Here is a 25,133-nt window from a genome sequence, read left to right as displayed (position 1 = left end):
AGGGCTCCAGCAAACTTGCTGCAACAATACTCAGGCGCAGAGGCCTGCTCAACTTGATGACGGCAGCAACAGGTTTCAATCCTTACTCAGCCAATACATGAGCAACATGCCATCAAAGTACCCATAATCGCTAGATCCCATGAGATAAATTCCAGTGATGTGTTTCATCCATTTGGAGGATTGTGACAGCAGAGATTGAGGGGGTCCCTAAATACAGCTGGTGGCAGGATGTGGTTGAGTGCTCAGCGACGCTGGTAGCTGAGCAGCCTGACAGAGAGCATGGAGCCGGCACGGAAGACAAAGATGTAGGCAACGATGATTGCAGTGCAGTGCCTGCATGTGCACACCTCTTTCAACAATTTGCTTTATTATTGCTCTTAACAAAGCAAGCCATGTTAATGAGCAGCAAAATGTCCCCTAGATATTCAGTCTGCATCTCTGTAGCTCGATATCTAATCCTCCCTGGACCCTGGGCATCAGCGTGATCTCTACAAGGCAGTACATGACATCCAAAGCGAGGGTGGGACAGGACAGGCAGGCTCTTCATGTCCATAAGAAATGCTGAACAATATTTCTAGTACACCATTAAGAGAAGAGGTGAGAGAGGACAGGTAGGATCTCTTCTCCACATGACCTGCTGGACAGGAACAGGGGCCGCACCATCTGAAGCTGTACTCGTAGCCAAAGTAGGAGGCAAGGAAGGCTGACACAGTAGTGCGCTGCCCCTCTGGCGTTATGAGCAGATCCTGGTTCTCCCCCATTTGATCCACTGCCAGGCCGTAGATGATCCATGTGGCCGGGCTGATGCGATTCAGCCACTGCTCGCCAGAACAGGACAAACTCAGCAGCTTACAAGTTCGGTGTAAGCGGTGAGCGTGGTCGGCTAGAATGGCCAGCATGCGCAATGTGTGCACAGGTCTTTGAAATCCCAATTCTGGGCTAGCACGAGGGTATGTCTCTTACTAACTACAATGTCTGAAAGACAGGAATGCCTCAAACAGCTGAAAAGAGGAGCGATCCAGAAAATCTGCAGCATGGCTTCAAAAGTGAAGGGGGAAAGAAGTGATCGATGGACTGCGCACCTTCCAGCCCCTTGGCATCTGCAAAGCACCAAAGCAAGCACTTCAGAGATGGAACATGATTTCAAAGCCATACTCATCGCAGGGAATGAAGCAGTCGCACTGTGTAGACATAAGAATTGGCGCAGTAATCTACCGTCGGATATGGCAGCATGAAGCCATTGAAAATGCTCCACAGGGTTTGCACAGCTGCAGCCATGAGCACACGATTAGAATGACTCATCATGTCCGCATACTTTGTGCCTGTAAAATTTTCCTGAATCAAACCCATTGCCACGAACACATGCAGAAGGCATGTCCAGCATTGAAGCTTACCTGTCGCGAGAATCTGCGCTAGGCCCTGGCTTGGTGTGAGGAATACCAAGAACTGGCCAAAGTAGGTGAAGAGGGCCAGGTCCAGAACGAACATGAAGAAGAAGTAGAAGAAAGCGGAAGCCGTGAGCTTGAACCCTGCAAGCAAACCCCACAGGCAATTCGTTCTCCTGTCTACCTTCAGCATGTTTTTCCTTATACCAGCAGCAGACTTTCATTTCCATATACCTAGCCATAGACATTTCATTCTGTGTCCTACTGAACCCTCTCTCGATGCTACCCAGGGTGATGGGGAACAGAAAACAAAACACCGTGAAGCTGCGAGTGAGAGGGAGGCAGAACGTGGTGCGCACCAATGAGGAAGTAGCAGATCGGCACAAAGACAATGACCTGCGCTAGCAGATATGGCAGCTCCACAAATGCTACAGCCGAGATGTAGGGCAGATTGGCATACATCAGCGCAGCACGCTCCCTGCAGAATTGTCCCAAGTCTGTTACTTTGGGCATCGCTGGATCAAGGCTAGCAAGACTGGCAACCAGCTGTGCTGCATGAGAATGGTCAAGCAGACATTGGGGGCTTGCAATAAAGTCACCTGTAGAAGACCCCACGCTCAAAGCCCACGATTGGCAGCACCTGCAGCAACAAAACACTCCTGCCATCATGCACTTTCACACAGAGAATGCACTTTCTGCATGCATGTTTGAAGGGCATGCAATTGCAACGGAGGGACGGCCGCACGTTCATGAGGTTGAACATGCCCTGGAAGTTGGTGGCAGAGTAGAGCACCCCCATCACATTCTGCACGTCCCCAATCCTGGCGCCTGCGGGAGCACAAACATTTCATCGTCAAACCTCAGGCAAAAATATGCACTCTGGTCTGCAGCGCATGCCACCTCAAATTCACGATGGCGCTGAAGCACCACAGTTCACTTGATCGGCCGGCACAAAAGAAACTAGCATGAGGGAGTTTAAGTTTAAAATGATGCCTAAATTCCGCACTGTGATCCACTTATGTGACCATGCTGCACAGGACAGCAGGCGCGTGGTTTGCTGATGCGGTTTTGATATAAATTTGAATTTGATTTTGATACGGGGATCGGGGGCAATCTCATCGCCGGAGGGCAGGCAGCGCCACAGCATGCAGCAACTGCCTGAATTTCTTGTGCATCTTTGTTTTGAATTTGAGTTTGAATTAGGAATTGAAAAAGGGTTCATCTCACCGGTGGTGGGCAGGCGTCCGCGGCCGTAGAACATGGTGCCGTAGAAGAGGCAGATGAGGAGCGTCATGATCATGCGCGTGAGGTTGTAGGAGGGGCTGCGCCAGTAGCTCAGCCGATACTTCCGCGCAAGCGCCACAAACTGCGTCCCGCGCCGCGTCGCGAACGTTCCCTTCAGGGCCAGCTTGGCGCCCTCCGCCTCTCCCTGCCTCGCCAGCTCCTCTATCAGCGCCTCGTTGTCCCGCCACAGTTGGCTCGCCTGCAGCACCGGCAGCAATGCGGTGAGTGCTGCCCCACATGCTCGATCAAATGATCATGCTGTGCCACTCACAGCGTGCAAACGTCTGTGCAGAAAGCACTCCCGGACCCTTATTGATGACATATTTTCATCCAACTGCCACAGGAAAAGAAAGTTTTCGAGACTCTAAAAGAAGTCACTTGAGGGAACATTACCTCAGATATCCAAGCCTGACGCACCACAGCATCTCAGCAACAGAGCCAGTCAAATCTAGAGGCAGATATCACTGCAGGAAGCGCATGGATCACCTTGTAGTACTCGGCAAAGTCGACGGCGGCGGCGACGGATTTGCCGGTGATGGACGCGCCGCCGGTGACCTCCAGCATCCAGGTGGCCGGATTCTCGCCTGCCCGGATGGGGTGTACGCCCGGCACCGCCTCCAGGTAGCCTATCAGCGCGCTGCTCTCCGCGCCCAGCGGGCCCGAGTATATCAACTGCGCGCACACAGCCATGTCAATTGTCATGCATGCTGCATTGATTAGTCGCGCCGAGCCAGCGCCCAAGGTCAGGGCATCTCGAGATCGGCATCGGTGAGCTGTGCACAGGCAATGTTCAAGGCCAGGGCTTTGGGCGCAACAAGCACTCCCATGCTTTCCATCCAGATCCTTGCACACACCCATAAACGAAATTTTGGAAACAAACGAGCACAAGAATATGTGTTCCTCACTCATGACAGGCAGTCCCAGCTGCTGCGCAACATTTGTTATTCTGAAAGGAAACGAGATACCTGCTGCAAGAGACCGCCAACTGTGGCTCGTGGGACTCAGTGAGCAGTGGTGCGGCAAGGCAGGGCGGGGTATACTGGCAATGTTAATCAAGCAATGAATCCTAGCAGCGCCGGCGCGTGTGGGCGCACCTTGCCACCCCGCTGCAAGAGCACAAGGGCGTCAAAGGCCTCGAAGATGTCGATGGAAGGCTGGTGGATAGTCACCATCACCGTGCGTCCATTCTTGCTCACGTTCTTCACGCTCTGCATTACGATCGCCGCCGCCCGCGCGTCCAGCCCTGCACATAGTGGCGCCACAGCTCAGTCCCGTAGCACAATCAAAGGAGTCCAGCACGCTATGCTGCCATGGAACCGCCAGGCTTGGATGTAGTGGGCTCTGCTTGTGGGTCTGCAACTGTTCCAAGGCATAAATGCCATGTTTGTGAGGAAGTGGGGACCCCGGCACAATGGCTTGCAATGCACGGCGCCTGCCCCAGTGAGGGTCAAGTGTATAGCATACATTGACTTTTAGATCAGTTTATATAAATTGTGTTTCTGCCAACAGAGGCAAGGTGCCTTTGCGGACATGCTGCATTATGGTGCACAACAGTGCCCGCATGCATGCTCAGTGGGATAATCAGGAGCTGACTCGCCCTGGTGCATCTGATAGCGTTTTCAGCAATATCTTGCTCTCAGAGACTTGCCCCCATGGAATCCTCATGCCATGTACCAAAATTTTAGGTTCACTTACATCTCCTAGAGGTGTCAAAGCGAGAAGAGAAAGGGGCACAAGATGTGAACAAGCGCCTCACCGGAGGTGGGCTCGTCCATGAAGATGACTGAGGGGTTGGCGACCAGTTCGACGGCGATGGTCAGGCGCTTGCGCTGCTCCACGGAGAGGCCGCTGACCCCCGGGATGCCCACAAGCTGCCCCCTCAGCGGAGTCAGCTCCACTATGTCCAGCACCTCGTCCACAAACTCCTCTATCTGTGCACACGCCATCACTATTTTTATGGGACTCGCTTCATGCAATGTAATGTTCAGTGCTCCTCTATCTGCGCAGCCGCCAGCCCCGCTGCTATCACATTTGCACGCATTGCAGGTGAGGTTCCTGGAAATCTTATCTGCAAGCATTTGCCTCTGCAAACTTCATGAGAGCATAAAAGGTCGCATTGCGAAGCAGTACTTTCTCCTTACTTCTTGCGCTCGCTCTACTCTGATGTCTGCTTTCCTCTTTCACTTCCCTGTGATCCACTGGACCCTGAGGTGCCAGCTTGATCGCTAGGCATCCGCTTCATGCATGTGCTGCAGAATTGTTTTTTTGGCGCTTACTTTCCGCATGTGCTGGACCCAAAGGTACTATCTAGATGACCCTGTGGCGAGCAATTGATGGGAGGGTTCTGGGTTGGCATGCCATACCCAACTAGGGGCTAGCAAGACTAATTAGAAACACGATACTCAAGTTACTCGTGACGGTGCAGCACCCCCTCTAGGCGGGGGGCCTTCCAACTTGCCGGGCGCTCGTGGGGGGCCAAAAGATGCTGCGCACGCATCACATGTTGCAGGGCAGGCCGCGGGTGGGAAGCGCACCTGCTTGCGGCCGGCCGACTCGGGGATTCGCAGCCGCGCAGAGAACTCCAGCGCCTCCCTCACAATAACCTGCACGCTATGCCCGGCTCAGACTTGCATCCCATGATTGCGATCTTTTATCAGCCAGGACTGATAATGGATATCCCTGTCGAGGATTTCGGAAAATTTCCATGCAGAACATGTTGGTCCCACTCAGCAGTGAAATGCTTCCAGCAGAGACAAATGCTCTGGTCTGGTCCGGTCTGAGCAGAACAATGGTCCAGAAAACAAATGAGTGCAGCAAATGAAATGGTCTTGACAGCAAAAGGTGCAGGACAGGGGCACTGTCTGGCCGGATCTTTCTGGGGTGGATTGGGCAGGCGGCCCAACCTGGGGTGTGTGGATGTCATTCTGCTCCACATAGCCCACGACGCGCGCCCAGCTCCTCTGCTCCTTAGGAAAGCCATTGACAAGGATCTGCCCCTTTATCTCACCCTGCGTCTTGCGCCCAGCTATCACGTCCATTAGCGTTGTCTGCGCAGCACCCCCAGAACACTAATTCTGTCGGCCCCACATCCACTTCCTTGCAAACCTGCCCTTTAGCACCCCAAACGCCCAGGCATGCACCAGGCATATACATGCCGTTCGCCTTGCACAGCCTCTGCTGATGGCTGTGCATGAGAAGTATTGCAAAAAGAACACATGCCGACATTGCCACGCATACAACACACCGGGCTCCCTCGCGCAGACACACAATCCTGTTTACGGCCGGCACACAGCGCTGCTAAGCGTACTTCAAATCTTACTAAATTTTACTAAAAAGCACGGGTCACCATGCCATTATTCTTCACCCACTTAGCTTAGGATATAGGGAAGATAAATTTGGGATTTATGATTTAGGGTGTAGGGTAGGGGCCTTTACAGTAATTAATTTTCACATGGAATGCAATGGTGGATTTAGGGTTTAGAGTCCGTGAAGGGTAAATGTTCCATAACCTAGAAAGTGGGTGAACTTCAAAGTCATCGGGTCCGCGGGTCACCTTGCCGGCGCCAGAGCCGCCCATGAGCGCGGTGAGCTGCCCGGGGACGGCGGAGCCGGAGAGGGGCTTAAGCAGCTGCAGGCGCTGGCGCTTGCCATCCTCCCCAACCACCTTCTTCCCCGGCATTGCCACAAAGTACTGCAGCTCCCGGTACACCTGCTCAGCGCATGCATTACTCCTTTTTTGATTTTTTCAAGGGTCTTATGGTGATCTTTCCATTTCCATTTCAATTCCATGCCCCTTTTTAAATGCAAAGTGCATGCGCGCTCCTCAGCCTCGCACATTCTCTGCCCGGGACCCTTTCCGAGGATGGCCTCACAGTTAAGCGGACACTTTCCTGCTACAAGGCCAGCTCAGCACAAAGTAAAGATGAAGACTGAGATCTCCCCTACAGAACCCCTGAGCTTCTCAGAAATCCATCAGGATTTGATGCATTTGCACACACATGTGCCTGTGCAAGGCATTCGTGTTAGGAGGCATGTTGCCTGTTTTTATGCATCCGAGCAAGGCACTCATAGAATTCAGGAGCGCACGAGGCTGATGCGTGTGAAGGGCAGGCTTGAGGCCAGGTCGCCCGCCCCGTCAGCGCCCATCGCCTCAACGTCCACATGCGCGTGCGCCTTCCGCAGCCGCGCTGCACACAAGATAGCAGTTGTTAGATTTGCGTTTTTCCATCTACTAAGCTCTGCATGTAGTGGTGATTGCCTCACCACGCGCCAGTGATTGCTGTGTCACTAGATGCAGTAAAGGCACAACGAAACGAAAACAATAATATCCTGCAGAGTTGTGCTCTTTGACGGAGAGCAGAGGTGCAGAGCTGCCTGCTCACAGACGGCAATCCACTCAGAAATTTGAGGGACCAAGTGGCAGTTACTCCTTTTGCGTGCAATCATCTTGAAGCTGTGCATGTTTTAATGCCGGCTTTCCCAAGCAACCGTGATTGGTGTATCACAGGCGCCGGTGGAGATCACACCACCACAGCAACAGGATTCTGGATTTGCCCAAATAGAATCCCCAATGTTAGGCGATCATGAGATCTTGAGGCGCATTGGGGAACAACTTTTTGCGCCCAGGCGGCACATTCATGCCTACCATGGCTCTGGAATTGTGCCATTCCATATTTTCATGAAACTGGAGTTCTGTAATCAAACATTTGGAGCTTGCAGGTGGCTCAAAAAAGAAGCTGCGCGCACCGGATTTGATGAAGCGCTCTGTGCGCTTCTTGCGAATTTCCACGGCGGCCGCAGCCGACTTTGCGGCTGACTCATCCGCGGCGGTCGTCGGCCGCATTTTGACCGGGTTGCAGAAAGTCAGAGCGATGCCGGAGCACAGTGTCAGGAGTAGCGCCAGGCCCAGGTTGAACCCGATGCCGATCCAGATCCACATCCTGTCAAATTAGTATATTGCTTTAGGGCCACAAAGCAGAACCCCTATAAATATCGCTGGTCACGAAATAAGGTGCTGGCAAGCCACTTCAAGCCTCCGTATAAGGAATATCTGAAGACCCGCTTCAACCTGGACAGTGCCATCCAATACTCCTAAATGAAGAGACTCCGAGACGTCCAGACAAAACTTCTTCAAGCTTACACGGAGATGCATTTCTGCAGACTGCACTGCTGAGATATTGATAGAGATGATGAGCAATGTCCCCCGCTGGCAGCGGGAGGTACAAATGCTCAACGCCATGCCCACGGCTGATTTGCTCGTGTGTGACTCTGGCGAGTCCAACAAAGGAAAGGATTTTGGCAGCCATTACCTGCAGCTTGTCTGCAGACACAACCTGCCTCTTTGTAGCAATGGCAAGTACGTACTACTTGTAAACAACCGAGCAAAGAGTCTGTTTGACAGGCGCTGGGGCGCGCACCGCTCGGTCTGGAAGCCGAAGCTCTCGAGCGCCTGGATGCCCACAGTGGAGCCGGGCGGCGTGGTGGCATCAGCGTAGCTCCAAGCGGAGGCAGTCATCTCATTGATCACGATCGCGCGGAGGCCGTAGGCAAATGGGGAGATCCAGTACGCCCAGATCCACCAGGGGGGTATGGCCGTGCGAACGATGGCGAAGCCCGACGTCACAATCAGCACCAGCAGCACCACGCCGCCTGCATGCAGGAGATTGTCAGTATGCAAAACCCTTTTACCGTTACCTTCCATTCATCCTTACCCTTCTACTAGATTTTTTTGTAGATTCTATAGATTAGTAATTCACCCCAAACCCTCCCAAATTTACACCCCTGAACCTGATTGCCAAATCGTACACCAATACTGGTGGCCATGAGGGGGACAATAAGATCCTTTTGTTGCTGTATTCTGCCGATCCGGGGTAGGCCGGCTTGCATGCAATGCAGCCAAGAGAGTGCAGTAGCGCGCACTTGCCCGAACAAAAGAGCAGACGCGGTCTAAAGCAATGAACCAGCCCAGGTATGGAGAGGTTGCTCCCAGATGGCTGAAATCTTGGGGCAAAAGAGCTGTGATAGGCGCACCGGCGGCGGTGCCGATGTCGGTGTTGGGGCATGCGGAGGCGAGCAGGCGATAGACAGCGGACATCTGCAGCATGGTCGCGATGGAGATCAGGTAGAACGTGAAGAACGTGCTGGGCGCAGCGTGAAAGCCTGCAGAGCAGCAGCACACCCACTGTCTGTCTCTGACTTTCCCACGCTTCCTTTACCATTACGCCCTTTTCATGGCCAACTTTGGTTCCCCCATAGAACGAGCCAGGACTGCCTTCAAGCGTCCCTGCCTTGCATGTCATGGATTGCCCCACTTAAGGGTCACCTGAGGCTTACGGTTCAGACTCAAAGGGTGAGGGGTTGAGTGAGGTGAGCTGCTTGTCAGCTGTGACAGTGCAGCGCATGAAGGGACTCTGACTGATATACCAGAAGCAAATTGTGGATGAAGGGATTCTCAAGGATACCAGATATAGAGCGTGAACGCACCGACCCAGAAGTAGACCACAAGAGTGAACAGTGCAGCCTCGACGAGCTGGAAGGGGATCCTGACCAGCAGCAGCGACAGGGCATATGCGCTCGGCGGAAAGAACCTGTTGTCCCGCTGCTTGAATATCACCCTGCACCCACAAAAACTACACCCTCACTTGCTACTCCCAATGATGGTACCAGCCAGGACCAAGCCAATTACAAGACACGGACACCACATCCTGCATGCGCACTTTGACATCAAGCTGAGCGACATGTGCTGGAGATTCTCAGTAGGGGAGAAATTTTTTAACCACCATACAATATATAGCAAATGCACGCTCATGCCGACACTTTCCAGCACACATCAGAAAAGAGCCACACAGTAAGACCAAGGAGCTTTGCTTCCTTTTTTGAGGAAGTTGAGTCCAGAAATACCTTTCCTGGCACTATTTTCTCTGGCAATCTTTTCCATGGCAATCTCCGCCTGAAGAGGCACAGTTCTTTCAGTGAGAGGGCAGGGTGCACACGGTTTGGAGGCGAAGGTGATGCCCATCTCGGGCATGGCGCCCATGGACAGAAACATCATGGAGAGGAAGGAGACGCCAAAGTAGTTGCGTGCGTCGGCCGCCGTCGGCTTCTGGCCGCTGAACAGCGAGCCAATGATCAGCGCCATCACCACCACCTGCCAGCACAGAGCAGACTCAGCCTGAGTCACTGATGGATTCTATGGCGCACTTTGGGGTACTTACAGAGTGTAGGACAACTGAACATCTATTGTGGACACCTCTCTCTGTTTGGGCTGGCATGAATTGCTGGAAGCTTGCAAGGGAAGCCCCTATCTCAAGCGGGTGACAAGAGGTCTATTAACATTCACAGCCATAGAGCGCAAGTCCGTCAGAGGGGAATGCACGCTTCACCGTCATAAATTCTGGCAGCAGCCTGCGGAGCGTGCAATAATCACACTTGACCATTGCATGAGTATGGCTGGATGCGACGCCACTGCAGACAGCTAGGTACTGACATCAAACTGATAATAAATGCCATTGTGACTAAGCGCATGCCTGGATGATGCGTCCGCGCACGAGGGCGCTGTCACGTATGGTGAGTTTCCACTGGCGGTCCAGCAGCACGCCCACCGCCTGCCACCACGTCAGCGCGTACGCCTGCTTAGTCAGCGCGCCCGGGTGGCCGTCCTCCCTGCAGCCGACAGCTTAGGACGTAGGTACAATTATCAAATTATCTTGCAATGTCTTGCAATTTTTTGTGTACCCAGCCCAACAAAACAGCCTTTTCAGATGGCTTCATGCAACCGAGAAACCCATGCACGTCCAAGCTTCCTTGTTGGGTCCACTTGGATTCAAGCGGACCGCCTGATACTGCTGATAACAAAATGCGCAGCCCTCCTCAAGAGATGTGGCTGCTGTTGGAGGTTGTGCGAGGTGCTGCATGTCAGCCTCCATGCTGGTTCCAGGAAAACACCCAGCGGCATCACCCAGCAGAACAATTATTCACGACAGGCAGACCTGTCTTTGCACCCCTGCCTTTTTCCATAACGGGACGTCATGCCAGCATGTCAAGCTGGCACCTTCATGTTGCAGTGTATTTGCATTATACGCTTATTATGTCAGAACTTATATTGGAATAAGGGCAGTCTACGGGAGAAAAGAGCGCGCACGGTCTGAAGGGTTTGTTGTCGAGCTCGTCGCGCATGGCGCGACCCCACTTGGTGTCCCAGAAGGCGGCCGACATCTCCTCGCAGCTCACCAGCAGCCGCCCGCTGCCCAGCGCCGCCTTGCCCTTTCGGTCCAGACCCCGCTCCCTGCGCAGCTCCTCCGAAGCATACAGCATCTGCCCTGCTCGCGCCAGGAACAACCCGTCTTAGCAACGTGCACGCCGCGGAGTTCCTTTTTCACACAACAGATATGCAACAATATCAACAGTCAACACTCATGGCGATGAACTTTGTCTCCTGAATCAGGGCCCGGGCTTGGTCATCTATGTCTTATCAATGGAAAACCAACTTCAGGAACTTTCTCTTGCTGGCTTAAACAAACCTTCACGGCTCCCCTGACTCCATGCTTCGCTTCCTGGCGCAAGGACTCTGCTCCTCAGCATGCGCATGCCGTACTTGTGACACAAAGCTGAAAGGGGGAAAGCAGAGGCGTGCCTTTGGGGGTGGTGACCTCCTGCAGGAAGCTGGCAGGGTCCTTGCGCACGGGGCAGTTGAAGCCCAGGCTGGCAAAGAATGGCAGCGCCTCGTGCACCGGGCCGTGGAACATCAGCTGCCTGCACCCCACCACCACCACGCTTCATACATGCTTTTTGCTTTGAGCTGTTGGCCAAGGCAACCCACCTCACAAACGGTTCCTCCCGTCATCATCTATCGTCAAGACCACACTGACGCCCTCACTGCCCACTCCCCCGCCATGTGCCTGCTATATAAAATCATCTCTGACACCCAAAGAGCCGCAAATCAGCAAGCGTGTCGCTGGCCGTCTGATAGTCCGGGATGTAACACCAATCGTGCTGCGCAGTGCAAAGTCAATAAACTTTGGGACATGGTTTATTAAGGGTCGATTTGAAGTTCTGGCTGACGAAGGCTGCAGATGACATGTGCGCACACCCGTCGGTGAGCAGCAGGACATCATCAAACAAGTTGTAGACTTCGGGCGAGGGCTGCAGCAGGGAGACGAGCGTGGTGAGGTTCATGTGGTGCGTGATGTTGCGCAAGTACTCCACCACCGTGTACGTGGTCGCGCTGTCCAGCCCCGTGCTGATCTCGTCCATCAGCAGCACTTTCTGCGCCCCACACTCTTGCTTCAGCACAACGCAACAGCGCCTTGTCTAGGCTCATGGTAGGTAGCACATTCTGCAGCGTACAGTCTTCTCAAACATGCCTCAACAGCGCAGTGAGGCCAGCTGGAGGCGAGTAAAGCCCACACAGCCGTTGGACACTCGCGTGTGCACGCTGAAATCGCGCCAAATGCTAGCGAGGAATGCACGCATTGGAAAGGTGCATAGCTGCTGCGGCTGACACATGGAGTGTCACTGTGAAACGACTGTCACTAGGGCGCGGGACGCACCTTGGGCCCAACGAGCATTTCGGCGCTGGTGACGCGCTTGCGCTCTCCGCCACTGACGCCGCGCACGAGGGCGTTCCCTACCTTGGTGTCTGCCACGCGCGCCAGGCCGAGCGTACGCATAACTATCTCCATGCGCACCCCCGTGCCCCACACCTGCTCGCGCATCAACCCACAGCCTCAATTGCGGTTGCATGCTGTGCATGCAGGCTGGCACGAGTACATCTATGCGCGTGTGAAGATCTAGGTGCAGACGACCAACAATAGAAGTGCATGCAGTGATTTTGTCCACCGCTCGAGGGCAAGGACTGCAATAGAAAGGCGCTTGGCGCAGAGAAAGTGCGCAAAAAAAGTTTCGAAGAGGGATTTCGATCCTCTGACCTGTGGGTATGAGCCCACCACTCTGCCACTGAGCTACTTCGAATGTCTTGGCGACAGACTGGGAATTCAATCCTATCATAGTGCAGAGCAGGACCTCAAGCTGAGGAACTGAAAAATGCTCATCTCTCGAAAATGTTGTGCATTGTCCTGGTTCTGCAGGTTGTGGGCTTGCTGGATGACGCCCTGCCTTGAAGGATTCCATAATGCCACTCAAACGGACACTGGCACATGGGAGTGCTACAGGAGTTGTTGCAAAGGCCGCACCTTTGCCAGCAGCATCTCGAACTCCTCATTGCTGTTCTTGGCCGGCTCATCCTCTTCCGGTAGTGGCGGCGGCGGCAGATTCCGGGGCACATCTTCTGGCAGGCTGTTCAGGGGCGTGCTGGGCATGCTGCTGATGTCTGTGGACGTGTCATCAAAGCCATCCTGGGAACACACGACAGCTCCAGCTTTCAGCTGTCAATTCCAGGACATAGGAGTTGTCTGACGCTAGGCGCGCATTGAAAGCAATGATGTAATGCATTTGCAACCTAGGAACATCTCCTCTTACAATGGCAGACAATGCCGCAGGCATTTTCTTCACGCAGAAGGCAAAGAGAGTTCTGGGAGGGAATTGTCAGCAGCCACAGTGCAGCACACCAAGGAAAGTGTCCGTTATGTGTTCAAGAATCTGTGCCGTGCATGCAGACACAGAAGCAAGAGCACGTCGAGCATGCCAGGGAATGGCCAGGCAACCTGAGCCATGGCTTCCCTGCTTGCATAAAATAGAAATGCATCTCTCCGCCTTAAATTAGGCTGGTATGTTAAGGTTATATTATATCACAGCTGGCCGCACCATGTCGTCGGTGTCTGCGTTGGACATGTCGGTGCGCATGGAGACATGTTCGTCAAGTGCTCGGAGCGCAGCCTCGTGCTCGGCATGCGCGCCCATGATCTTGGCCTTCAGCGCCTCGCCGTGCTCCGTCCGCGCGCGCCGCAGCGCCTCCACCGGGTTGTACTCCGGCGCATTGAAGCCGTTCTGCGCGCGTGCATGGATTTGTCAAGAAGCCGCACCATGACCACTGTTGAGGAGACTCCGGCGTATTAAAGTAATTCTGCGCAAGTGCAACAATGCATGAAAGAAGCATTCAAGGGGGGCTGTTGAAGGGACTCCCATGGCTTGTAGGCACGTGCCGCCCGCCAAAGCCAGTGTTGACACCGCGTCTTTCTTGGAAGGTAGACTGCTGGTTCTGATAATTCGTAGCTCTTAAACGATTGCTACTTAATCGTCTGACCTCCTATTGCGCAGCGTTTGGGACTCACTTGATCCCTCTGTGGGACTTTGACCTTTGAGCCCCAAAGAATATTCCCAAAACATATTTCCACGTCCTGGACACTTGCCTTCGGCGCGGCTTCAGCTTTTCTGAGGCAGTCCAAGTGCACAAAATAGCCAGCCCACTGCTCAAGCAGCTTCATCTACAACGAGCACGACCATCTCCCGGGACACCCATGCATGGATAAGTAGATAGTGTCAGCTATATGAAAATTATACCTGGCAGATGTGGGCAAACTCGAGCGTCTCGCGCACGGTGAGAATGGGGGTGTGCACATCAATCTGGTCGACCATGGCAATTGCGCGCGCCATGTTGAACTCCTTCGGCTGGCGCCCGTTGTACAGCACCGACCCTTTCACTCGCAGGAACTTGGAGCGCTGCAGACGGCCTGTAGTGGCACAGCAAACCTTTGAAGGCCAAGTACTTCAAATTCGAATTCAGAGAATTAATCAGATTAAGTTTTGAGGAAATTCAAAGCTGTCGAGGGCAGAAAGTTTGAGGCGGCCTGAGCAGCACATGACCATACCGCCCTCAAACAGTCATTAAGTGCCTTTGATGGCATGACACCTCCAAAATCGTGGTCATGATCGTTTCCGGTCCGGAATCAGCAGTTTCAAAAACCAAAAAGTGATAGAGTTGTCATCCATAAAGGAGGTCACACCATATGCAGAGGAAAGGGTGCAATGAAAAGGCATCAGGAAACCCTGGCAGAGAGAAAGCGCGCAAAAAGAGAATTTCAAAGAGAGGTTTCGATCCTCTGACCTGTGGGTTATGAGCCCACCACTCTGCCACTGAGCTACTTTGAATGTATTGGTGACACACTGCCCATAGAGTATTATCATATTGCAGAGCAGAGTCTAACGCTGAGGTCAGAAGCCAAACGTGATGTAATTTCTCTTAATTTGATGCCACACGCGCTCCTAAGAGTTGGAAGGTGGCTGCCGGACCTGCCAATAAGTGCATGAAGAGGGACTTGCCGCTCCGGGGTGGGCCCATCAGCAGAGTCAGCCGACCCTGCACAGCCCACACATTGTTCACTCCCTGCACCATCTCACACCATACCCCTCCCTGGCTTAAATTTCCGCTTCTGCAGAACGCAGCAGGAAATGCCAGCGCCACCTATGCAAATTCCAACTTTGGGATGGAAAGTGGACGCGCGCACCGGGCTGAGTTTGCCGCTGATATCGAGGGACCTGAGAGGCGTGGTGCGCATCTCTGTGATCCTCAGCACCTCCTGCATGGCAATCATTTGGAAATCACCACTGCTCAAATCTGACATCCTCAGCGACAATTTTCATTCTGATTGATGCAGGCACGCGCTCATTATTTAAACATGTCATTTCAAGGTCACAAGAGGACAATCTTGTTGTAACTGTGGGGCCAGGATGCAGACCTTGATGAAGCCCCAAGCGGCCTTGGTCAAAGAGGGAACTGCAGCTGTGCCGACCAGGGCATCTGCCTCGATGTGGATGTCCCTGTACTCGACTGTGATGCTGGGCAGCGGGCACCCTGCATGCCAGAATCATCCGTATCTTGCACAGGTACACCTACCCAAGGCAAGAAAATGAGAACACCTACGGCAACGCTGCATAGTCTCTTCCTCTGGTGGGCAGTGTGCATCACAGGGCTGTGGCTCCACTCTGGCCGGGCAGACAATCAGAAAGGAGCATCTCTGCGAAGTGATGCAAAATACCCAAAAGCAGGGGTGCAGGGAAAAAGAGGGGGCGCACCGGCCTCCATGAAGAGGCGGTTCAGCTTCTGCATGAAGCTCTCCCCCTCCTTGTCCAGCTTCATGACCCGCGATGCGTAGCGCAGCAACTCCGGCCGCTTCAGCTTCGACTGCCTCTCCACCACCTTTGCGCAACATTTGGCCGACGAGTAAATTGGAAAGTTAGTTGAAAGAACAAAAATTGTCCTGTGCTTCTCCTGCCTGCTTGTGGCTTGCCGCTCGACGCATGCTTGTTTACCCTCCTCTGAGCAGGTCACATTGTTCATCCCCTCATCCCCATTCTCAAGAGCAAGCTATTGGCAGGCATTCTACAATACGGAACAGCCTTGCCCACACATTTACTTTTTCCTTTCCTTGTATAATATTTTTTCATTTTACCTCTAAGTCAAGCCTCATTGTATATAAATGAAGCCAATGCGGCCAGAAGGCAAGGTAGCTCACCCCCGCCGGCTTGGCTCGGGATGCGATGGCCTGCAGCAGGAAGCCCCCCCTGTCGTACTGAGACATCTCTGCGGCTCGCTGCTCAGATTGCTGCGCTCTCTTCTGGGCCCTCCGCTCCTGCACCCCCAATGAATTGCAGAACCTTTGGCAAGAATTTTCCGTGATTAATACACGCTTTTCATATATTCCGCCGATTCACTCTCCCTGTGTCCTGCAGCGTAGATACTTGCCACTTAAGACATATTACGACACAATTTTCCTGCCAAGAGGCAAGGTGCGTCTGCAGACAAGGTGCAGTCAAAGGCTGTTAAAATCCTACCCCTTGATGCACTCGCCAGATTCAAGCAAGACCCAATTTATCGTGGGCATGGTGCTCAGTATCTGTACCGGCCCCTGCCAGTCGGGGGCTAGATTGCAGGATGACATCATGCAAACTGCAGTCTCTTGTTGATGCTTGTGCCCGGACATTCAAAATTCACACCAATTCAGACAGTGATCCCGTATGAGGTTGCTCAGCTGCTGTGCTTAATGAGGATCAAATGGGTTGATACCTTGCGCTGCTGCCGCTGCGCATTCCTGGCCGCCCTCTTCTTGGCCTTGTCCTCCTGGTTCTGGCACACTGCCATCAGCGCCGCTTCATCGACGGACATAGCCGAAGGCGCCGCTGTGTCGTCCGGCCTGGGACAAGTAACACTCACACTGAGAGGGTCAACGGTATATGACAGCAGCTGCGCAGAATTTTAGCGATCCTTGCTTGCCCAAGAGCAAAGGGCCACTCTTGATAAAAGGTACTGGCAGGATGGACTGTGTCAGGCTGCACAGGCAACATGGTGACCTCCCAGATTGTAGGCAATGCAACTTGCCAGGACTATCACGTGATGGATAAAGCAAGGAAAACAACACAAGACACGAAAGATGTCTAAGAAGTGCAGGCAATCAAATATGAGCTGAGAGCCCCGAACGCATCATCCATTCAGCATTGAGAACTCGGTTAGTCCGACGAGCTGGTTCAAACAAATGTGAACACCGCCTGTGAGAACAACACTCACTCGAAGAGTTTGTTGGAGTGCAGAAAGGCTTCCCCCAAGTTACGCCTGGAGAGAGACTGCTGCACTGCCACAGCACCTTCTGGCTCATGTTCAGCAAACTTGTGACGAAGGCTGTTGGCACCACTCTCGTCAACCTGTAATGTCATTTTGTCAAGAAAACATCGTAACTACATCTCAGGAGAGAAAGACTCAGCTTGCACACTCTATTGACTTTCTAGCAAAGCAATGGCGCGGTCTTTATTAGGCCAAGCGATCGCTTTGGATAGGTGCAAGCACGCCTGTACCGAGAGATAATCATAGTACACATTCTTTGCTGACTTTGAACAATTCTTGTAAAATTCTTGTCTCTTGTGAAGTCAAATGGGATGAGTAAGGGCATACTGCGATGACGATCTGCCAGCTCGCTTTGTCGTGTTTTCAAATGGCCAAGGGCGACAGACTCTAAACTTGAGATTCACAGGAAGGTTGGCATACGTGCTTTGAGTCAAATATACTGGTTAGAGACTACGCACGTTCAAATCCTATCCAACTTTCGGAGGCCTATATGTCGGAGAAGGCTTCATACGTGTCGGTAGCTAGGTAAGTCTGCAGGTCAAGACAAGGGGAGGGATGCAGGCTCTGGCACATCAACCATGAAATGAATGCATTTCCTCTCATAGTCGAGAGGGTAACTTGCGAGGTGGAGATCAAGTGCGCGCGTTGGGAGCCCCGCCATCACAAGTGAAACGCCAGATTAGAGATGCCCGGCCCACCACAGTGCTTGACTGGATGCAATGGGACTTTGGCAACTAGAAGCCGTCCTCGACAGTCACGAGTCTTGTTTACAATTTTCGCAGACTCATACCAAAGCAACCACCTCTTGTGTCCTTGCAAACAGTGAAACTGGCTGCCCTCCACTGCGCCATCAAGCTCTTCACTACAACACATAAACAGAAAGCTACCCAGCCCACTAGCATGCCCCCTGCAAAACATGCTCAGGATGCAGCAGTGGTGCTACAAGCCGCATGTCACCGGCAAGGTTGCTGCAATAGAGACGGGCGCCCTGAGCCAAACAAGATCCCACGCTGAGGTTGCAGCAGCAGTGCCAGGCGCCCATGAGCCAGTCAGGATCAGGATCAGGACTGGATGATTTGGTGGAGGAAGTCGGAGATCTCGTGCTGGTCGGAGCGGGACACAAGCTTCATGGCGACGTTGCGGCCAATGTCGATGCCGAAGCTGATGCGCGCAAGGGCCGGCACATCGCCCACAAAGTGGCCGGCCAGCAGCAGCGTGTGGCTGCGCGCGTTGGGCGGCACCGCGTCGCTGCCGTCGCAGGGCGCCATGCCCAGGATCGACATCACCGCCTCCACTGCATCCTGTGAACCACCAGACACCACGCTCGTCAGAACGCAAGAGAAGGGATGGCTTGGGCAGTTGTGCATGTGGCTGTCACCCCACACACACCGCTCAACAGACCACGACCAAAGGAGCGGTTGTGCAGTTTTGCATGGGGCTCCTGAGCACACACTCTGCCGTGCTCTGTGCATGCGGCTCAGGAGCACAGAGTCTTTCGGAGATACGGAGAGCAATGAGCCTCTGTGCATGCGGCTCCTGAGCATAGACTGTCTCGGCGATAAAGACATCAAACGCACTGAGCAGAGATGCAAGCAAATCCAACACGCTGCCCTTCTCACATGCGATCCATTACATCACATCATCCCTACAAGCCCGAGAATCCCATCAAGACCCGTCATTTCTCCTCCAATTGCCATGCATGCTGGGATCCACATCTCACCCGAGAGCACCTCGCACGTATGATGTGCGCATTACAAAAAGCACTCACAGTGTGAGCCTGGCGGCGTGAGCTTACCTGGAGGCTGTCGCGGACGCCGAGGCCGTAGTCATCGCTGATCTCGGATGCCGGGTCGGTGTCCTCCCAGGCCTTGCGGAAGTTGGAGACGGGCACCGCCTTGATGTAGTTGGCCGCCCCAATGTCTATGTCCTCCAGCTGGTACTCGTCCTCATACCCATCCTCCTCCGCCTCGCCTGCAGCCAACCAAGATATCGTCTCATCAGTTCTGCCAAGATTACCAAGACCTCCAACCTGGAACTTCAGCCTCCTGAGTAAAACAGCACCATAAGAGAGAGATGCAAAAGGCAGCTTGCAGCCTCCGTGGGTGTACAGCACCATGCCAAGCGGCTGGAAAGGCATGTTCAATGTGCATTTTGCGGAGTAACCTCTGAGCTGGAGAAAGATATAAAGAGCGGGAAGAGGGTGCATACCGCTGGAGGGGTCGATTTCCTTGACGGTGAACTGGAGGTTGGCGCCCAGCTTGCCCATGGACAGGGAGTCGGGCGGCCGCTGCAGCAGCACGTAGGTCTGCCCCACGCTCCCGTACTCCATGCGCGCCAGCGGCAGCGACAGCTCCTGCTCAAACTCCTCCTGTGCGCACAACGCCACACCCCTCACACTCAGCCGCCAGTGCCAGAACAACATGCACTCTGCGGCACCCCAGGGAATACACTGAGACCTACGAGTCGCCTTGAAACACTCAGCCGCCGCTGCGAGAAGCAAGGGCATGACATTCTGCACCATCTGAAAAGATGATATTATCCCACAAGCTTGTCGTTGCGTATGAATGACAGGAACTTCTGAGCTTACTCTGGCTGTTGGTGGTATCACCAGCATCGACATCACATGGTGGAAGACCACGTCAGCCGGGTAAGCTTAGGGACATTTGTCTTCCTGATCATATTAAAAATTCTTGAGAATAGGACAATACTGGGCGCTCTTATTGCTAGGCTGAGGATGTCAGGCAGGCAGGAAGGTTGGGTGAGCAGCATCACATATGAAAAAGGGGTCGCACCGCTTCGGAGAGGTCGACCGCGACGCTGACATTTTCGAGGACCTGCTCCTGCACGGTGTTGGTGCAGTTGAATTGCAGCAGCACGTGCGCCGCGAAAATGTGCACCACGACCGCGATGTTGTACTCGGTCTCCTCCTCCGTCAGCAGCAGCGGCTCGGCCGACTTGAAGAGCGGCCCCACATGCGCCAGCTCCGGGATGTCCCTCAGCGCGTCAACATACTGCGACGCCATCACCGGCTCCTGCACAGAACATCCCCAGCGCTTCTTTAAACTTTAAACAGATTGAAACAATTCAAGACGGTTCAGTTTGCTGAGATGCACTTCTACTGCGCCGCAATCCTCAGCTCCTGCCTGGGTTGACACCTGCTGAGCCGCCGCTCCGCTCATGCACCGCTGTGTTGTGAAGCTGCTTGTCTCATACACGAGGAGCTCAACAGAAAGCCGACCCTTTAAGACTGTGTCATCTTGCTCTGGAAGTTGCTCAAGACGTGGAGGCAAAGAGAATGTACCGGCTTGGAGACGGCTGCAGGCCCAGACTTCTTCTTCTGGTCCTTCTGCGGCGCTTGGGGGACGGCTTTGGGCACTGACGCCTGCACAGCAGCGCATGGGGAAGCCGTCAGCACCGCCTTTGCTTCAGTAAGACTCCTTCAACGTCTGCATTACTGACACGAGGGACAGGAAGTGGACATTGGTGCCTCACCAGGTCGAAGGGCTTGTCAGTGCCGTTTTCCAGGTAGGCGCGCAGGCTCTTCTCAAGGTTCTTGGGAGGGATGTTCCACTGCACATCGATGGCCTGGGGACCCCCGGCATTCCCGTCCAGCTCTGCCAGGTACAGCGTGGCCCTGTCTCGCACCTGTTTCAGGACAGCAAAGCATACACTGTCGAGCCAGAGCACGAAATAGTCTCACAAGCCCTGACCATGGTTCTGAGGACGGGTAGTAGATTGAGCCATATCCGTGCTAGGCTATAAAGGGACTCATTCCTTGTTGGGATGACGCCATAAGTCTGAACCCCCTTTTGGGGCATACAGCTATTCTTCCAGGCAAATGAAGGCTGTATTAATGTGCCATTCCTTTTCAAGCGAATGATCGTTGCAAATCAAAAATATTCACACAAAGACTCATGGGCTCCCAGCAAGAAATCAGACCTTGTACGCACCATCATGCGTGCATGCAGCCTGAGCTGCTGTGCATGGCCATCAACATTGCTGCAGTGAGAGAAGAAGAGAACAAACGGCGCACCTCGTCGTCGTTGTCGTGGAGGGCGCGGGAGAGGAGCACGCGAATGCGCGGGCGCAGGTCCTCGACAAGTGCGCCAAACTTGGCGAGGGATGAGACGGCGGCTGCGCGCACGGTGGCGTTCTCCAGGATGATGCGGTTGTAGATGAAGCGGATGTACTTGGCCGGGTCCTTCGTCTTGGGGCCCTCCACGCCCAATAGGTGCAGGATCTGGGTGCTCAGGTACGTGAACTCACAGTCCTGCAACACACCCAACGACTTTAGACAAGGATTGTGAGCCCTAAGGTTTGGAAATGTCATCCACTCCTAGAGCCTAAGCTGCCAACATGACCTGCTAAACATGAAAGCACCTGGTAGGAAAGGCGGGATGCAAAGACGGGCCTGGCAAATTGAGGAGCTGCACGCACGCAATGGGGGCATGGCACAAGGCCAGAGCCTTTTGAAAGCACCAGAGAAGACACCAATGTGCTTGGCAACGACGTGAAGCTGCCACAAGACAATAAAGGCAGGCAGTGCCTATGAAAGCTTCCTTCCAGTTGTGGCCCTGCATGCTGCAGCTATTGGCAGAGGGCTCATGAGCATGCCTCGATGAATTCGCAGAGGTGGCCGAGGCCGGGCTCCTTGGCATCGGGGATGTCTTTGATGAGGATGAGAATGGAGTCCACGATGGCCTTCTTGTACTCGAACCCACCGTCCTCGCGCAGCACGTTGGACAGGAAGTTCATCAGCGCCCGGTACCTGTGCCAGCGCCCCCGGTCAGAAAGGCACTCATCTTGCCTTCGTGATAATCAGATTCAAGACTATTGTACCCTGAAGTGCATGCGTCAGTGGCTGATAGGTTTGGGGGTCGCAGTAAGGGGACAGCACGCTGGCAGTAGATGCAGCGCTACAATCAGCAAGAGCTGATACACCTTCCAAAAGCAAGAACATGCAGTACTGAGTGCCTGACATCATTTGGGTGACGCATGCATGCAACAACGGCAGATGGGGAGTGTGGGCCAAGGGACCGTGTGTGAGGGGTCGCGCACTTCTGGGGGAATTTGAGGCAGAGGGAGCGGATGGCTTCAACGACGACAATCTTGAAGTCATCGGCAATGTCGCTCATGAAGGAGCCGATCTGCTTGAGCAAGCGCTCCACGCTGCCCTCATTGCCCGTCTTGAGCAGCGTGGTGATGGCCAGCGTCGCGATTGTGCGGTTGCTGTCGCTGATCAGCGCCTCCAGATCCAGGTTGGTCGCCGCCACCGCCCCCGGGTGAGTCATCGCCACCTGTCATACACGACATCAGCGCTACTTCCTCAGCCTTGGGGCTTGTATCAGGCTGGCTTGTACCGAGACGCCCACCCTTACAACCTCTGGTCCACATAGCGCCCTGGTACAGCACTGAACCTCCCTTCATCATAAACGACATGGGTAATAAAACCTTGCCTTCCACACGCACCGCAAGTGCAGCCTGCTGCAGCACCACTGCCACAGACTTCATGTTGCATGCTTATAGGCAGGCAGAACGCAGGTGTGTCATCTTCCCAAAGGCGGGTGCAGGGTGAATATAGAGAAGGAAGGCGCACCTTGTTGAGGGTGCGGACGGAGGCGAAGCGCAGGACGGGCTTGGAGGAGGTGAGGAAGAGCTGCAAGACGGTGATGGCGGGCGCCAGCTCGCGGTTGGTTACCTCTGGCATGGCCACGATGGCGCGCGCGGCCTCGAAGATCACCAGCTCCGCCTTGTGCCGCAGGCAGCTCTCCAGGAAGTCATAGAAGGGCCGCTGCCCGCTGCCCGACGCCGTCGACTCCGCGATCACCTGCGCCACATACCTGCAGCCACACCCACAACGACTGTCAGATCAGAGCTCATATACTGTCGCCTGAATTGGCACCAAATCTTTCGATTCACAGGGCAATAGACAGCACTGAATTGCCGCTTATGCACCAGATAACATATGTCCCTTTTTTGCATCACCATTTGAGGGACAACTGTAAGCCGACAATTTACAGGGAGTTTGCGCATAATGGCAAGCACGAGAGCGCAAGGGTGGGGTTTCACCTGACCAGCAGGCACTGCGCGAGGGAGGAGCGGACGTTGCTCTTTGTGAGGGAGGTGACGAGCTTGCTGACAGCCAGGCGGTCGTTGGCGCGCAGCGCGTGCAGCAACGCCACGGCATGGAACTGCACCATGGAGTGCTTGCTCTGCACCGCCTCCTGGATCTCATTCGTCCACCGCTTCACGATCTCTGAGTTGTGGCCCAGCAGGTGCAGCGCGCTCACCAGCACCGCGCTCGCCACCACAGCCGCCTTGTCCACAATCGCCTGTTGGGGTACATGCACTGTCAGTCTGCGAAGTCTCACACGGCACTCCAATCCCTGGCGCCTCAAAAGGGAGAGAAATACATGCGATGACATCGAGGTTATAAGCAGCAGGGAGAGGATTTTTACACTGGGTGCAAGGGCGGGCCGGTCACCTGTTTCAAGTACCGCTCTATTTGCCCCAGCAACTGCGAGTCTGTGATAGAGCAGAGCACCCGGATGGCATTGGACCGGTACAGGTCGGTTTTGCTGTTCATGTCCTTCATCAAGGAGCTTGTGATGATGATGACTTCGTCCGCCCCAGGGCAGACATCTTTGATGACCAGGTACACCATCCTTCTGAGATTTGCATCCTTGCTCTGATACAACTTTGTAACGCTGAAGAAGACCTCCGATGCCTCTTTCTGCATGTCCATGATATATCATTGTTAGAATGCACCCTCATGACATGGTGCATGCAAGGAAAGCGGGTCACCCAAGAAATTTACCAAGACAGGGCTGTGCTCGCACCTTTGTCAAGGTTTCCCCTTGAGTGAGGAGGTACAGAAGCTTTGTAATGACCTGCAAAGAAAAGGAATCCGTTAATTTATGTGTGACAGCAATGCTTGTGCCAATTAGGAGCTAGATACCAGGCACCTCTAACATGCACGTCCTCAAACAGACGAGTTCTTCACCTGCTGGCAGCGCCTTGGGTCAATGTGCGGATCATTAAAGCATCTGGCCTCTTGCAATACAGCCCCCTTCTCGATAGCGTAGAACGGAGAATACTCAGCTGCATCACAGCAATGCCTTGTCAATCAACCAGACTTTAGTCTCTGACAATCTTGTCACCAATGCAACATTATATCAAATGCAACTGCACATCCATTGCAGGCTATTGCAAAACCATAGGACCAGCAAAAAGCGAACAGCTTGGAAGTGTGATGATCTTCGCAGGACTCACTGTCTTCATCTCTATCCTCATCTTTCTTTTCTGGACCTCGCAAGGGTGCTGAAGGATCCTGGGCCGTTGCAGCCATGATTGCTGCCTACAGGCTACCGTTCCTTCCACAGTAGTATGCCGGGTAGAGTGAAAAGTTCAAGGTCCGTGGAGGTCTTTGCAGACCCTGTCCTGTTCTCCCCCGTGTTTCATATGTACAATATTAGAGAATCAACTTTTCAATTGCTGGTGATATTTGCGAAACAACAGCACGTTCCGCACCAAAGTTGGGAAAGAATTCGCAAGCAGCAGAGCGTGGGAAAAGTGGGGGGACCTCGAAAACACGCCGTCGGACAGAGGTCTTTTCCAAATTTTTGTAGCGGCGACAGTTCGAGATCAATCTTGCCTTACTGCAAAGTACTTCGTAAACATCTGCAGTATCAAGGTATTTCATGAGGTTACATAGTTGCTGATCAGATTGTTGCTGTTCACGTTGCTCACTAGCGTTCCTACAAATTTGTCGACGCAACTGGTGTGCAGGGTCTGATCAAAGTGCAGTCCTCTTCTCAATTCTAAAATATTTCGTAACATTGATTTCAAGCGTGGTTATGGTACATGCATAGTTTCCTGGCTGTCCATCTTTCCTAGTCACCAACCCGTGGGCTAGTACTTCAAAAGGAGGTGGGGTTGTTTCGCTGCACTAC

The 25,133-nt window shown here is 53.6% G+C and overlaps 2 protein-coding genes and 2 non-coding genes across 4 annotated transcripts; all 4 read right to left on the bottom strand.

Moving 5' to 3' along the window:
- Nucleotides 1-242: 242 nt before the first annotated feature.
- On the bottom strand, nucleotides 243-15,421 carry COCSUDRAFT_11258 (PDR-like ABC transporter; the record flags this gene model as incomplete). Its single annotated transcript, XM_005651859.1, has 31 exons — nucleotides 243-333; nucleotides 661-818; nucleotides 1,083-1,100; nucleotides 1,216-1,268; nucleotides 1,395-1,529; nucleotides 1,745-1,863; nucleotides 1,985-2,025; nucleotides 2,131-2,213; nucleotides 2,613-2,868; nucleotides 3,135-3,341; nucleotides 3,764-3,912; nucleotides 4,426-4,600; nucleotides 5,204-5,272; nucleotides 5,573-5,716; nucleotides 6,223-6,333; nucleotides 7,303-7,609; nucleotides 8,087-8,318; nucleotides 8,700-8,828; nucleotides 9,153-9,283; nucleotides 9,662-9,840; nucleotides 10,217-10,327; nucleotides 10,522-10,595; nucleotides 11,272-11,420; nucleotides 11,758-11,933; nucleotides 12,218-12,373; nucleotides 12,860-12,883; nucleotides 12,950-13,021; nucleotides 14,127-14,296; nucleotides 14,856-14,922; nucleotides 15,071-15,142; nucleotides 15,302-15,421. Coding segments are annotated over 31 exons (3,978 nt in total), but the record flags the coding sequence as incomplete, so codon positions are not given.
- Nucleotides 12,568-12,638, bottom strand: COCSUDRAFT_t4. Its single transcript has one exon. It is a non-coding gene; the product is annotated as a tRNA-OTHER (tRNA).
- On the bottom strand, nucleotides 14,643-14,714 carry COCSUDRAFT_t3. Its single transcript has one exon. It is a non-coding gene; the product is annotated as a tRNA-Met (tRNA).
- Nucleotides 15,422-17,931: 2,510 nt separating the features above from the next.
- Nucleotides 17,932-24,474, bottom strand: COCSUDRAFT_52141 (Coatomer, gamma subunit; the record flags this gene model as incomplete). Its single annotated transcript, XM_005651858.1, has 15 exons — nucleotides 17,932-18,482; nucleotides 18,977-19,152; nucleotides 19,390-19,549; nucleotides 19,974-20,213; nucleotides 20,483-20,563; nucleotides 20,674-20,826; nucleotides 21,215-21,451; nucleotides 21,796-21,949; nucleotides 22,240-22,478; nucleotides 22,778-23,021; nucleotides 23,251-23,513; nucleotides 23,666-23,914; nucleotides 24,021-24,071; nucleotides 24,185-24,277; nucleotides 24,454-24,474. The coding sequence occupies 15 exons, from the start codon at nucleotides 24,472-24,474 to the stop codon at nucleotides 18,243-18,245; spliced, it is 2,601 nt and encodes an 866-aa protein (XP_005651915.1). The 3' UTR covers nucleotides 17,932-18,242.
- Between the last annotated feature and the right edge of the window lie 659 nt (nucleotides 24,475-25,133).

Source organism: Coccomyxa subellipsoidea, assembly GCF_000258705.1.
Source record: "Coccomyxa subellipsoidea C-169, whole genome shotgun sequence".
Taxonomy (NCBI): Eukaryota; Viridiplantae; Chlorophyta; class Trebouxiophyceae; family Coccomyxaceae; genus Coccomyxa; species Coccomyxa subellipsoidea.
This window is presented reverse-complemented; position numbering and strand designations above follow the sequence as displayed.